This window comes from Rhinolophus sinicus, linkage group LG02 (assembly GCF_036562045.2).
Source record: "Rhinolophus sinicus isolate RSC01 linkage group LG02, ASM3656204v1, whole genome shotgun sequence".
Taxonomy (NCBI): Eukaryota; Metazoa; Chordata; class Mammalia; order Chiroptera; family Rhinolophidae; genus Rhinolophus; species Rhinolophus sinicus.
The window spans coordinates 169,132,270-169,146,385 of record NC_133752.1 but is presented as its reverse complement, the minus strand read 5'-3'; the positions used below and the strand labels follow the sequence as shown (position 1 = coordinate 169,146,385).

General features: G+C 35.0%; 1 protein-coding gene across 1 annotated transcript in view; it reads left to right on the top strand.

Moving 5' to 3' along the window:
- The window catches only part of PIK3C2G (phosphatidylinositol-4-phosphate 3-kinase catalytic subunit type 2 gamma), a 276,245-nt gene that overhangs the window by 222,700 nt on the left and 39,429 nt on the right, over positions 1-14,116 (top strand). The window contains exons 28-30 of the mRNA XM_019744695.2: positions 2,716-2,905; positions 3,401-3,522; positions 6,864-6,972. Of these exons, the coding sequence (XP_019600254.2) occupies positions 2,716-2,905; positions 3,401-3,522; positions 6,864-6,972 (421 nt within the window). The remainder of the gene's footprint in view (positions 1-2,715; positions 2,906-3,400; positions 3,523-6,863; positions 6,973-14,116) is intronic.

Sequence of the window (14,116 nt, the reverse complement as noted above, 5' to 3'; positions counted from 1 at the left end):
CATGAGCCTACAGGAGCTGAGCAGGGCTACTGAAGACAGGACATTGTGGACATCGCTCATTTATAAGGTTGCCAAGAGTCAGAGCCAATTCAACAGCAATTAACACATAGTATTGACACAGAGATAGACGTACAGGAAGAATGAAGGAAACGTTCACATTTTACTAGATATTTTTCTGTGTTGCTTAAATTACATATTATAAAAAGTCAAGTTTTTTCATGACTCTGAATTTCTTCCAAAAAACAGGAAGAGTAAATAGAGTTGTGAAACCCTCAAACTATGAACAACATCCTCAACAAAACTAGAAAACAAGGTGTTCCCAAGAACCCTAAAATACAAGCAGGTAGGAGCAAACCATTAATTTACAAGACCTGCGTATTAGCATCTTATGAGAAGAAGCTAAGGAAGCAAAATGTAATTTGACTGACCTGAGAACAAGACTCCAAAGAGTATGTACTCACTGAAAAGCTGAGCAGGCCAACTTGAGAACAGCAGCTGCAGCTGGGAGGGATTTTCACACACTCCAATTCACAGGGAAGGGCAAGTGATCTGTGGCAAATCTGAAAAGATTAAAGAAGTTTATGAACTCTCAAAGGTAACGGGAGCTCCCTTCCAGGTAAGAATCCCACACTGAAGAGAAATCACCAGAAGTATAATCCAAACTAAGAGGATAAAAGTCATAGGAGTAAAGGAAAACAAAAAATATAGAAAAAAATAGGGGTGAACAGAGAAGCAAAGGAGGAATATTTCAGAAAGTATGACATATTTTTTTATCACTGTGTGATGACCAAGAGAAAAGGGAGCTTCAGACACTTGAAAACCCTCTATTCCTTCCTGAAAGTTCAGGAATGCTAATTTTATATTAAAATGAGCCAGCAAAATGGATCATGTTTGAATGTTACACAAAATTATAATAGGAGAAACAGAAACAAGATGCAAAATAAAATCCCTGCAATACAAGTATACCAGAAAGACATTCCCACCAAAAGGCTAAACTGTATCCTTATATTTCAAATTAAGCTAAAAGAAATTAAGAAAATGACAAAGATATAAAGGAACTATAGCAATCACATTTTTAAAACCTCAGGAATGAGGTGATTGAATCCAAGAAAGAATTATCAATAAAAGAAAACATAATTTTAAAAACAATAAACTAGAAAGAACACACAGGTAAATACAACAACACAATACAATACCTCAAGAGAAAAAGAAGACTAAAAGAAGGAGGATTTTTTAAATAAAAAAGAAAGTAAGGCAATGAAGATCTAGAATACATATAATGGGATTCCCTGAAAAAGAAAGTCAAAATAATATATTAAAATAGTATCAAAACTAAATAGTATATTTAGTGTTTTAATAAACACTAACATTGTAATTTAAGAAGTTCCCTGAAAAATCAAAAGATTTGAAATTACATATTAAAAGACACTGTATTACATATTCAGAAAAATTACCTAGAATAACCAACCTGAGTGCCATAAAGTGTGAGCCAAGAATGTGGTATCCAGCTAAAGTGACCTTCAAATACAATGACCACAAATTATTGTTCACATACAGAACTCAGATTATTTCCTTGAGCACTTCCTGAAGAATTTACTAGAATTAGCTTCAGATACCGTGTTTCCCCGAAAATAAGACCTAACCAGAAAATAAGCTCTAGCATGATTTTTCAGGATGACACCTCCTGGATATAAACCCTAATGCATCTTTTGGAGCAAAAATTAATATAAGACCTGGTCTTATTTTGGGGGGAACACGGTAGTCACAATGACTGGAGAGATTTGGACCTAAGGACTGGTAGAGAGTTTAAGATACAATGATTGTTAAAAGGGAGGCTGTGTAGTATGTATAGAATAGATATCATATGATGTAGATACAATCGCTGTATAAAAATAGAAGTGGACTAGGAAGCACATATGAAAAGTAGAATAAGCATACTGTTTGCTTTACAGTATTAACTGGGATAGAAAGGACAACACTGCAAATCAGATACTGGAGAAGAGGATAAAATAGGGATGAAGGGTATTATATAAAGATATTTGTTATGCCATTAGAATACAATTACAAACCTTCTTAAGTACAAATTTTTTTTAAAGCTTTAAAAAGCAGACACACCGAAACAAACAAAGGCCATAGAGTAAAAATTATTTCATATAAAATAATTGTATATTAGGTATAGTATTATAGTATGCAACTTTTTTGTAAGACAGTTAAAGAGGAACACAAATACATACAAAAATAAAACTGAAAAAATAAAACCATGAAAGTTAAACCTTAATTTTTTAAAATGTTTAAGTATAGGGAGAGGGAAGGAATGGCATACAGCGTACAGGGCTAGATACTGGGCTTCTTGAAATCTACATATCATGTACAGTAAACTTCTGGAATTATGTAAATATTTTAAATAATTATAAACTAAAATTAAATTTTTAAAAATCATCCCTAAAAATAAAAAACGAATCAAAAAGAAGTCTAAATACAATATTCCAATAACAGTTTTATATTTCACTACAAGAGTTTACTCAATACTTGCTAACAATTAAGATGTGACCTGGAAGTTTACAAAAATAATGTTTAATAGCTGGGCTCCAAATAAACATCCATGGTTCTTGAATTCTTCCTCCACATCTAACAAACACAAGGAAACAAATCATAAATGAAATGAGTCGAGTCAGGGGAATGTAACTCATTATCTTTTCTTTTTCTTTTTTCTAGGAAAATAAAGGAAAGTCTGGAGTGTTTCCCTGTTAAATTGAATAACTTGATCCACACACTTGCACAAATGACAGCCATAAGCCCTGCCAAACCTACTTCACAAACATTTTCCCAGGAATCCTGCGTGGCGAGCACAACCAGGTCAATTCAAAGAGCAACAATTTTAGGGTACAGCAAGAAGACTAATAATGTAAGTCTTAAGTCTGTCAGCTTGACTTAAATATCATTTAACTTCACCTCAGACTCCCCTTCACTATGTTACACATCCTCCCTTATACCGTGATTTTTGTTTTTACTATGCAAATGAAAAATTAGTTACAGCTTGAGCAGAAGCGCCCCTGTCACTAAGGAGGATCTTCTAAGGAGAAATCATAACAACCAAAGCTATTAGAAGAGAACCATCAAAGAGAACAGTCCTGCCTGTGGTATAAATCAAGAGCTAATTAAAGTGTCCACAAGAAAAGAACAGCAGAAATTAGGCAGTGTGTTCCCAGTACATAAGGTTATGATATCTTTATTTCCTGTGTTTACAGGTAATGTTGCCGTTACAAATTGCATCTCTTAGCTTTCATGATAATTGTGCAGAAAGATTCTTGCTTTGTTTAGTTTACATAAAATCAGATTTTAGAATGTATCACAGGTTGCTATTGCTGTCTTTTGATTTTTGCCTATTTATTTTCTGCAGCTGTATCTAATCCAGGTGATGCGCAGTAACAACGAAACAAGCCTGACAGAAAAATCATTTGATCAGTTTTCAAAACTTCACAGCCAACTTCAGAAGCAGTTTGCGTCCCTGCCTCTCCCAGAGTAAGGCACGCTCCTCCACAGTGCTTCCCTTAAGCACTTGTCCTTGAACATAAGGAAAATTATGTTTATGGGATTTTCTATTTGTGGGGAACACAACATTCTGACTCCAATGCCATTGAACCTATCCCAGCAGAGAGTGTGTATTGCTCTCATATAAACAACCTTTTGTCTCGTAAAAGAGAACAAGGTTTGCAATTTCCTCTTTGCTTCCACCATTGATTTTGTAGACAGAAAAATTTAGAACCGATTTCATTTTCCATTGGTTATCAGGAAAATTGTTTTATTTGCCTGTTTTAAAATTTAATCTTTTTAGCTTTTTTCCATAATAATAATATTGGAATTGAAAATGCAGAACTAAATTGACTAGATCGACTCTTTCGACAAATAATTACAAAAAAAAGTTTTGATATATTTATTTGCTGCACCAAAGAAATTAAATTTCTTAATATCATTTAGTATATTAGTAACATTTATTAAAATCAACTCACTTTTGTTGTCATTAATTATTAACTTTGATTTATCTAAATTTAATTTGTTGTCATGTTCCTTTCGAGACAATCTTGAAAACTATTGCTTCCATTCGTGCTATAATAGAAAAAAATATTAAACATAAGCAAACTAAAAATATAACGAAAATAACTGCTGTTCCAACAAACCTTCTAAAATATATCACTTTGAGCTAGTCAAATTTAGGTCATAGACTTTGTATCTTGACTTTAAAAAGGTGACTTTCCAGAAATTGTGATATTGGCAGTTAAACCAAATGTCATTTTATCTATACTGGAATTTTTGTTAAGTAAATGGTCCTTTAACAGTGACTGTCCTTACCTGATCTGACATACATTGTACATGTGGAGTTTTACTAGGCTTTCAGGGTTTAATCACTTTCCGAAATATAAAACTAAGTACAGCTATCAATGAATAGAGAGGTATTGTGCAATACTGAAGATTGCACAAATCTTCATGAAGATTCTTCATGATGTCACAGAAATTTTGCTACACAGATTCTTTAAACATCAGGACATCAACAAAGTTAAAGTAAGAGCATGTTCAAGGAACTGGGAAGAAAGGAATGCTGTTGTGGAAATTTTTAAAAGCAATATCAGCTTTAAGAATTACTCTCCCCCCCCCCCCCCGAAAATAAAAATGATACAATAACTGAGAAAGAAGAGATGCTGGCAAAAATATTCAAAGATCGGCCGCACATACTGAATTCAACATCTGTGACTGTCATCATACTGTGCTAATACATGATTTAGAATTATAAGTTAATCCTTGTTAAATATCTGTCCTTTTTGGTTTCAAAAAATTCTCTGTTCCACACTTTTACATCTCCTATACATATTAGTATAATTTGTAAAACCTTAAAAGTGCTAATAATATCTCTCTATATGCCTCTTCTCGATTTTCAGCTTCAGTTAGGGTTCTGCTTTGCTCAAGCACTACTGCCTGGTAATGGTACCTAAATTGATTTTAAAACTATTCAAGCAGTACTCGTTTTATTCCTGTGTGGAGGGAAAAACCTTTAGTCCTATGTGCCTTGAATGATATTTGTATACTAACGGGCGCTACGGAGCTGGGGCTCACAGCAGTGCATGTAAATGAAGGATGAAGGCAAGCTTTCCTCTGACTCCTAATTTACGGAGAGAAGCCCTACGAGAGTTAAGTAAATCTGAGCTGGAAAGCATGATCAGAAAGAATCATGAAGAATAACATTCAAATCACTCACAGCATATAACAGTGGTCCCCACATTGAACTATTTGTACCTCTGGGTTCCTTCCAAGAGTACACAGGCATAGAAATCTTCCTCAAAATGAATGGTCTAACTTTAAACTTAACCTGCGTGAGAGGGATTGATTTCCTTTCCCTCTTCTACTTTCACCATTTCACCAATTATCCAGAATCTTATTTTGGTACATTGTCCTGGGGAGTAAAAAAAAAATCTCTGAGGGTCAAATAAAGGGAAAATCAAAATACTGGTTGGTGTTGGTATTGAGAACATTAATTACTCTAATAACCAGGTATCAAATCTGTTTGCCAGCCAGGTGTTTCCTAATCTTTAGTCTGAACAAAGTTAAGGGAAGAAATGATGTTACTGTCAGATAAAAGATCATAAAAAAAATCATTTTAAGAACTGATTGCTATGTTATATTTGGCATATAACTCAAAAGCACTTGAAACAATTGAATGGCATTACTATAGCTGAATTCTTCAATTCTCATGTGCTTATTTATACACAAGATATTTTTAGTACATAACATCTATAGAAACATCAACAAAGGAATGGTATTGATGTTGAACATTTTATTCTAGCAAAGGAAACTTCATCACAGATACACAAATTAGTATTGAAAACCAGCCCAATCCACCTATTTATCAAATGCATTTCTGTTTGATTACTTTTGTATGGTACTAATTTTCATGGTAACTAAATCTGGATGAAAATGTTTAATATGTTAAGCCTTAGAACTACAAGATACCGTTAAAATAAAATAATTATTTAAATACACAAACATATTATTTTGGACTTCCCTGACATTTCCAACAGGAAGCAGTGGATGGGGTGGCCTGCAGTTGTCACATACTTCTGTGAATTTGTTGACAATACTTCACTATCCCCTATGTTCCTTTCCTGGGGACAAGGTCTGTAGCAAAGAAGCAGAAATATGAAGGAGACAGAGCAAGACTGCAGTCAAAGGAAGTGCTAGGTAGTTTCTAAAATGACATATTTAACCAACAAAATGCATTGCCAACTGTTAACCATTAGCAAGTCACCCACCCAATAACTGGTGTTAATCTTGTCTAACCCGTCAAGATGAATTATGGGATAGTGCAGAGGAAATTCTGCAAGTCAGACTCTTGGGGAAAGTGATACTTGGTTCCAAAAGACTGAGACCAGATGGAAGCATATGTCACTTGGTAATGTTTAATTTAGTTAGTGTAGCAATGTCTCTAGTGAACCCAGAAGAAACAATACAATTTGACCTCTTTGAAAAATTATGAATCATTAACTTCAGAAAGTATTTATTATCACTCACATGTATTAAGGGACAAAATGTGTGGTCTGCCATAAATACAGTAAGAAAGAACATACATATTAATTTAGTATGCTAAATTAAATTAGTATTAATATTAGTGACAGATAAATAGTACAAGTGACCTCAGTCATGTTAATGAAATACTCAGGATTAATCATGTGTTCTATGTTATTTTTTGTGGTTTTTTTTTTTTAATGTTTTCATTGGCCCTCCCATCTGATGCAATTACAACTTCATGAACAATCTTAGATGCAGAGGTCAATTTTCAAACTGATGAATATGTACTTTTTTCTCTTAAACAGGTTTCCTCATTGGTGGCATTTACCTTTTACGAATTCAGATCACAAAAGATTCAGAGATCTAAATCATTACATGGAACAGATATTAAATGGACCGTATGAAGTTGCAAATGTATGTTACAATTGACTTTTATATTTTTGCATAAAATATTAACTACTACTGGAAATATTTTATTATAGTTTGTGATATCACTCTCCTGCAGTCATTCAACAAACACGCATGTGTGATATGTGTAAAATCTGAACAGGAAACTGAAACAGCAAAAAGGGTATGCAGCACCTTGGCCTCAAGTAACTTGAAGTAATATGTGATAAGTGGCCTATCAGGACTGCTAGGTGCCCTAGTGTTTTAGAGGATTAAGAATTACTTCTAACTGCGGGGATAGGAAGGTTTCAGGAGGCAGAGCATCTAAGCTGGGTCTTTAACACCAGGTAGGATGTACAAAGAATTGGCCTAGGGAAGTGTTTCAAGTAGAAGCAAGTAATATAGAAAAGGTAGAATGGGGAGAAAAGGGGGAGCAGGGAATTGTATTAGTTTCTCTATTACTCAAAACAAATAAATAAAGAATAGTTTCTATTACTGGTGTGAAAAATTACCGCAAACTTGGTAGCTTAAAACCACATAAATCCATTTTCTTTCAATTCCGAAGATCAGAAGCCCGGAAATGGGTTTTAGGGGACTAAACTCAAGGAGTTAGTAGACTGATTATTTCTGCAGACACTAGGAAAAACACCCATGCCCCTGGCTTTTCAGCTTCTAGAGACTGCATGCACTCCTTGGTTTGTATTCTCCCTAGCAATGGCACACTCCAACATCTGCTCCTGTCATCATGTCTCCTTCTCTGACTCTAACTCTGACCCTCCTGTGATTACTTGCGGCCCACCTGGGTAATCCAGGATAATCTCACCATTTCAAGATTCTTAATTTATCTACAAAGCCACTTTTGCCATATATGGTAACCTAGACACAGTTTCTGGGAATTGGGATGTGCACATCTGGGGAGGGCCATTATTCTATCACAGAGAGATGGGACAACGTGCAAGGATACAATTCAGTTGGATCTCAGCATTCTTGCGAGGAAGCTGTGAGAGGAAGGTTAAAGCCGACAAGGAGGTCAGGGCCAGGTTGCCAGGAGCTAAAGCTAAGCCTTAGAGAGTAGAGAGGAAGTGAAAACTGTAAGAAGGATAACAACGTTCCTCACCACTCTGGCAGATTTGGCCCTCCTTATTAGGCTGGGATTACGTTCTTTTTATTTTTTAGCCATTTACATTGTAACATGTAACATGCATCCAGAAAAATCTACCAAAGAAAGTTAATGATGATGGAAACTCTTGTGGAACAATGCAGTAGTTTCAAACGCGTGTGAAAATTCTTCACCACCCTCCCATCAATAAGAGGATCTTATGTCCCCCATCTTGAACCCAAGAGGGCCTTTGTGATTTCCTCATTAAATAGAATTTGATGAAAGTGATGCTTCATGGCTTCCAAGTTAGGTTAGAAAAGGCCATGCAGCTTCTGCCAATTTCTCTTGTGATATTCACTATGGGAGCCTTCAGCTGCCATGTAAGAAACTGAGCTACTCGGAGTCTGCCAGGCGGAGAAACAACACAGAGAGATCAAATAGAGAGATGTCCAAGAAACACAGCTGTTCTGGTGCCCAGCTGAGGTTCCAGCCTACAGCCAGCATCAACCTCACAGTCTTGTGAGTGAATGACTCCAGCCCCAACCACCAAATGACTGCTTAAATCAGTAGAGACCTCGAGCAGAACCACTGTAGGTGAGCCCAGTCACATCCAGAACTGAGAGACAATAATCTAAAATGACTGTTGCTTAAACCAACAATGAAGTGATAGGCCACCTAAGCCGTCTGTATTTTCATTGTTGTACAGTATTCTATTATGTGAATATATTACAATTCACTTGTAGATTCCTCTCTACACAGACATATGGAATCTTTCCAATTTGGAGTTATTACAAATAACATTGCTATGAACATTCTTTTACATGTATGTCTCCTAATGCACACGTTGGTCATATACCTAGGAATAGAATTTCTTGATTGTAGGATATCCTTGTTATGTTTTTTTTCTACTCTCTGGAAGAGTTTGTATAAAATTAGTTTTATTTCTTTAATTTGTAAAGCCATGTAGGTCTGGAGATTTAATTTATTTAAGAATTATAAGGAAATTCACATTTTCTATTTTTTCCTTAGGTCTGTATGTTAAGTTATAGTCTTCTAGGAATTTTTTTCTAATTTATTGGCATAAAGTTACTTATAGTATTCTCTCATAATCCTTTTAACTTTTATAGGATCTGTTCACTCTTCCATTCTTCAGGTATGTCATTTACTGATCAGTCTTGCCATGGGATTATGAATTTTACTCATCTTTGCAAAGAATGAAATGGGGGACTTATTGATCCTCTCTATTGTATTATTTTTCTATCACAGTCTTAAAAATCTTTATTATTTCCTTTGTTCTGCTTCCTTTGGTTATACTTTGCTCTTCTGTTTATAATATTCTGAGAAAGTTATTTCACTTGTTTATTTTCAACCTGTACATTTGGCCTCCAGGTATCCTATTATATTACTGATTTTTAGCAAATGTGGACTCAAGAACATTGTGCTACAATATTATTTCCAGGTTGACAGACTCTCAGCTGGAGATGATGTTTGCTATCAAAGGACAAGTGCCTGAGCACTTAAGGAAGGATACTTAATTCCGAGTGAGGGAGAGAAGGCATCCCACACAGTATGGCACTCAACTTGTTATTGAAGGGCAAATAGGAGGTAGTAAGTAGAAATTGGGACAAAGCTGTGCTAGACTAAGGGAACTGCAAGGACAAAGCATCCATTAAAGTTACGTGCTTTCCTCTTCTTCAGTAGCTGAGACCACTCAGTGACTATCTTCATTCAATGTTTGCCCATATAGAGCACTGTTACAAACTCACCAATACTAAATAAATATTGTTAAAAGAATAATAACAGAATCATTAGCGAATATTAACCTATGGGATTCATGTTGTTTTTTTAAAACCTAAAGGGATTGAAAGGTTGCATCTGAAAAGTATTTAGCAGTGGTCTCATTTATTCTTATATCTTACCAGTTTTTTTTTTTCCTTTTAAAAAAATTAGCTCATTCTTCCAAAACATGTAATTTATATATTTATACATTTTATACATAAACTACTAAACTAATAAGTAATAAATATTTCAAAATTTGTAGAAAAGCAGAAAAATTGGAAAAAAAGTTAGAAGTTACAAAATAAATATTAATGTAATTTTGATATTTTTTCCTCACTCCAATGTATAGTCCCACCTGAACCCCATGACAGTGACCTCTGGCTTGACAGAAAACAATCTTGGGAATCCTGCTAGTTGCCAGCCTGGGGACAAGCTCCACTGGTCACCTAGTAGCATGACCAGGAGCACTGCCACGCCATGCTCATGGAGGATAATCAAGGCAACTTAATTTATTTTATTAAGTTTCAAGCCCTTTTTGCATACTCAGGAACATAGAACGCTGATGAATTTTAATGCTCTCTACTAATCTAACATTCTCTGAGGGTCACATCCACTCACTTAAGCCATAGTCAATGAATATGGCAGTTGTCTGTATGGGAAAAAGCTGAGGGAATGGTGGATGGGATTGTCATCTTTGCACACTGAGGGATGCCTTACTGATTATATATACACAAAGCTGTTTTAAAGACTACGCCTATCAGGAAAACTGACAAGAGATCTAGTAACCATTAAAGTGTCAGGCTTAAGCCTATTTAGGCAGAGTCAAGTAAGTGCAAAGTGGAGAGGCTTCTAATTGCTGGTCCTAGTGTGAATAGGACAAATATTGAGATCTGTCTTCATATGGTAGCAGGCCATCAGTGGGGAACTCCTAAAAGTATTTGTCCACAGGATGGGTTCAAGTGTTAGCAGACTACGGTTACGAGAGAGGAAAGCAAAGGAGTCAGGTATATACAGGTAGGGGAGACTTGCAAAGGAGCAATTTAAATGTAGTACAGCAAGGGTTAATGAATATTCTAGCTCATCACAGTCATTGCTGCATAGACAGATGAACAAAACCACCAGACATTGTGCTCACAGTTTTCATTATATTCACTTTCCTAATGTGCTAAATTAAAGTGCTATTGTGGAGACCCCAAGAAGAGGTGTTTTTATTTCGTTTTGTGTTGTTTTCATCTCTACTGGTTAGTAACTAGGGAAAAGAAGGCTAAAGAAAGTTTAGGTACCACATTGTTTTTATGTTGGATGAATTAAGGTCTAGTATGTGAGCGGGCAAAAAAATAGAGAAGAGGCATTTATATCATCAAACATGAGATACTACCGTGAAATTACAGATCCTAGAAATGCTACAAGTGGGAATATGTTGCCATCTTCTAATACTGGACTTCCAAGGAGGGAATCCCATTTTGTCCTCTACAAGTTTCATATGAAAGAAACCTGGTATTATAAGTGTGATTTCTCCTAAAGTAACACCCACTAATTAATTTAATTGAATTTTGCACGGTGAGTATTTAAAGTACAAAAAAAAAAAACCTTCCTGAGTGTAAAACCTACATCTCACTTATCAGTTGTCCTTTCCGTACTACAAAAATAAAGTAGTGCTATATTAACAAAAGTCAAATCAACAAAAATTGAATGTGTGCACAGGCGTATTAGCTGCTGCTTTTATAAACTGCTGTCTCAATCATTCAGCAAATGGGTATTAGTTACCTATATTGTATATTCTCTGCCAGGGGTGCCAGAAGAGTACCAGGGTACAAAAGAGTATCAATTGTTTCAGAATAACTTGCAGAGGTTTTAAAAACGTATGTTCTAAAGCTCCATCCTTAGACATGCTAGTTCTATAGGTAGAGGGTGATATCTAGGTATCTGTGTTAGTTTTTCAGAACCCAAGTGACCCAGATGCACAGCCAACTTTAGGAAATTCTACTCCAGAAAGTAGAAAGCTGAATCAGACATGGTTGCTGCCCTAAGGAGATAAAGTCTTTGTCAATATTCTATGTTGATGTGTGCCTGTGGCCTCATAAAGTCTTCAATAACTTTCCACATTGGATGTTTCTTTTCCTTATTCCTAAGGAACTTCATGGATCTTGATACAATACTCATTATGCATATGGGAATAGAACAATAATAATTTGACAGGGATGTCATCAGACATGGATTAACACTAACCAGCCGTGTGACCTGACTAATCACCCAGGTTTTCTGGGTTACACAATGTGCTCAGCTTTCAATGATCTTCAAATAGATTAAGATTTTTAAAGTTTTGTATTATTGATACAGTTCTTCACTCTCCTCATATATATTAACAAAGTGATCTACAAAAACATTAAAATCTATAAAGCCAGGGATGTAACATAAATATTTGTATTAATTTAAGTGATATATAACTAGCTTAGAGGAAGTTTTTATACATACATGAGTTTTCTCTTCTAATAAAATAAGAGATTCAAAGTAAATTTATAGTGTTTGTGCCAAATATTCCTGTGATAGGATAAGCCTCATTTCTGGCCCTAGAAAAATCCTTCTAAAAATACTTTTCTTCTTTCCTAGTTGCTTGTCATACATCAATATAAGAAAAATAAATCCTATTAGGTCCATACACAGAAACTCACATTCTATTTTTAGTTCTGTGGTACATTTATTTGTAACTATATAAAAATATTTTGCATCACTATATGTAACTTTGTAAAGATGTAAAAATTTTAATCGAGCACTTACTATGTATAACGCTCTCGAGTAAGAGCTTTAAATTGGTTACAGAGCACAAATTGGAGAGATTAAAATAATGCAATATATACTTTACTCTCAATGAGTTTATAATATGGTGACATATATGACATGAACATAAGTAATATATAGCAGTGGATGGAAAAGGAGATAAAGGAAGTAGAAGATGCAGGCTGAATATGAAACTGGAAAAACCTTAACTTGCTAAAAGCAAATATTATTATGTGCTTTTCTAGGGGTATCCTCAATTGTAAGTCTTGTTTTTGTGTCAAGGAAATGAGATAAAGAGGCTGCTTTAAAGTCCAGTAACAGGTAATTAGGTTTCGGAGTCAAGCTAGACGGGAATTCTCTGGGGTTGGTCTAAAGACACAAGAGCAGCCCTGACAGAGGGGTGCCTATATATCTGAGTCAGTCTCTCTCTCTCTCTCTCTCTCTCTCTCTCTCTCTCTCTCACACACACACACACACACACACACACACACAATCTGTCAATAAAAAAAAAAAAAGACATAAATGGCCGGCCACAATTATAGACTACCCCAGTAACTCTTCTAATGAGATTTCAAGCACCAGTTTAAACATCCTAGTCCCGTATTTCCCTGGCTTTCGTTTGTTTCTTTTTACTCTCTTCTCTCGAACTGATAGAAACATTTTTTTCTCCTTTCAGTGTTTGCAGTTTCATTCTAAGAGCAAATTATAGTTGTGACAACAAGAATTCCTTTTGCTTCTTTAAATTCTGCTATGTTTTGGTGCAACTGTGTTGTGAACTGAATACGATCTGTATAAAGAGCAATAGGACTATGTGATAAAACTGTAGCGAAGGGTTGCAGTTGCTAAACAAATGTTTATACACATTTGAGTTTAGTTGAGATATACAAACAGCAGTTGTATGTAAATTTTATGAAGCCATATTAATTGTGACTTTTAGCTCTTCTCAGTATTGTTGCTCCTTTCTAGAAGTCCCTTAAAATAAGAAATGATATCACTTAAGAAATGATACCCGCTTTTTTAAAGAAGAAATCAAATGTCAAAATAAATCCAAATGGGTGAATCCTATCTTAATAGTGAGCATATGTTTCTTGTTCCCTGCTTGTTAAACCCAGATGTTAATTACTACATTTGTCACTACATTGCTCTTTTCCTATTTAGAGCTGGTTGAGATTATGTTGCCGGCAGGATAAATGTCATATGTGTACCATCAATAAAACCAAGATTATTTTTCAGAGTCTGGTAAAATACTGATGATATTTTTAAAATAGAATTATAATAGATTCTTTAGAAGTTCACTATTTTTCATAGTGTCATTCTTCCATGTAACTCCAACACGAATATAATAGGTTGAACTACATTAAAGACTGGACGTTCTGACCAGCTACTTTATGAAAAAGGCAGTAAAATACAATTGCTGTTCAATTTTTATTTAAAACTCTTAAGGGAATTCATTTTTAAATTCACATTTTACAGCACTTCATAGTGTTTGAGAGAGAGATTTAGCTTATTGTTTTA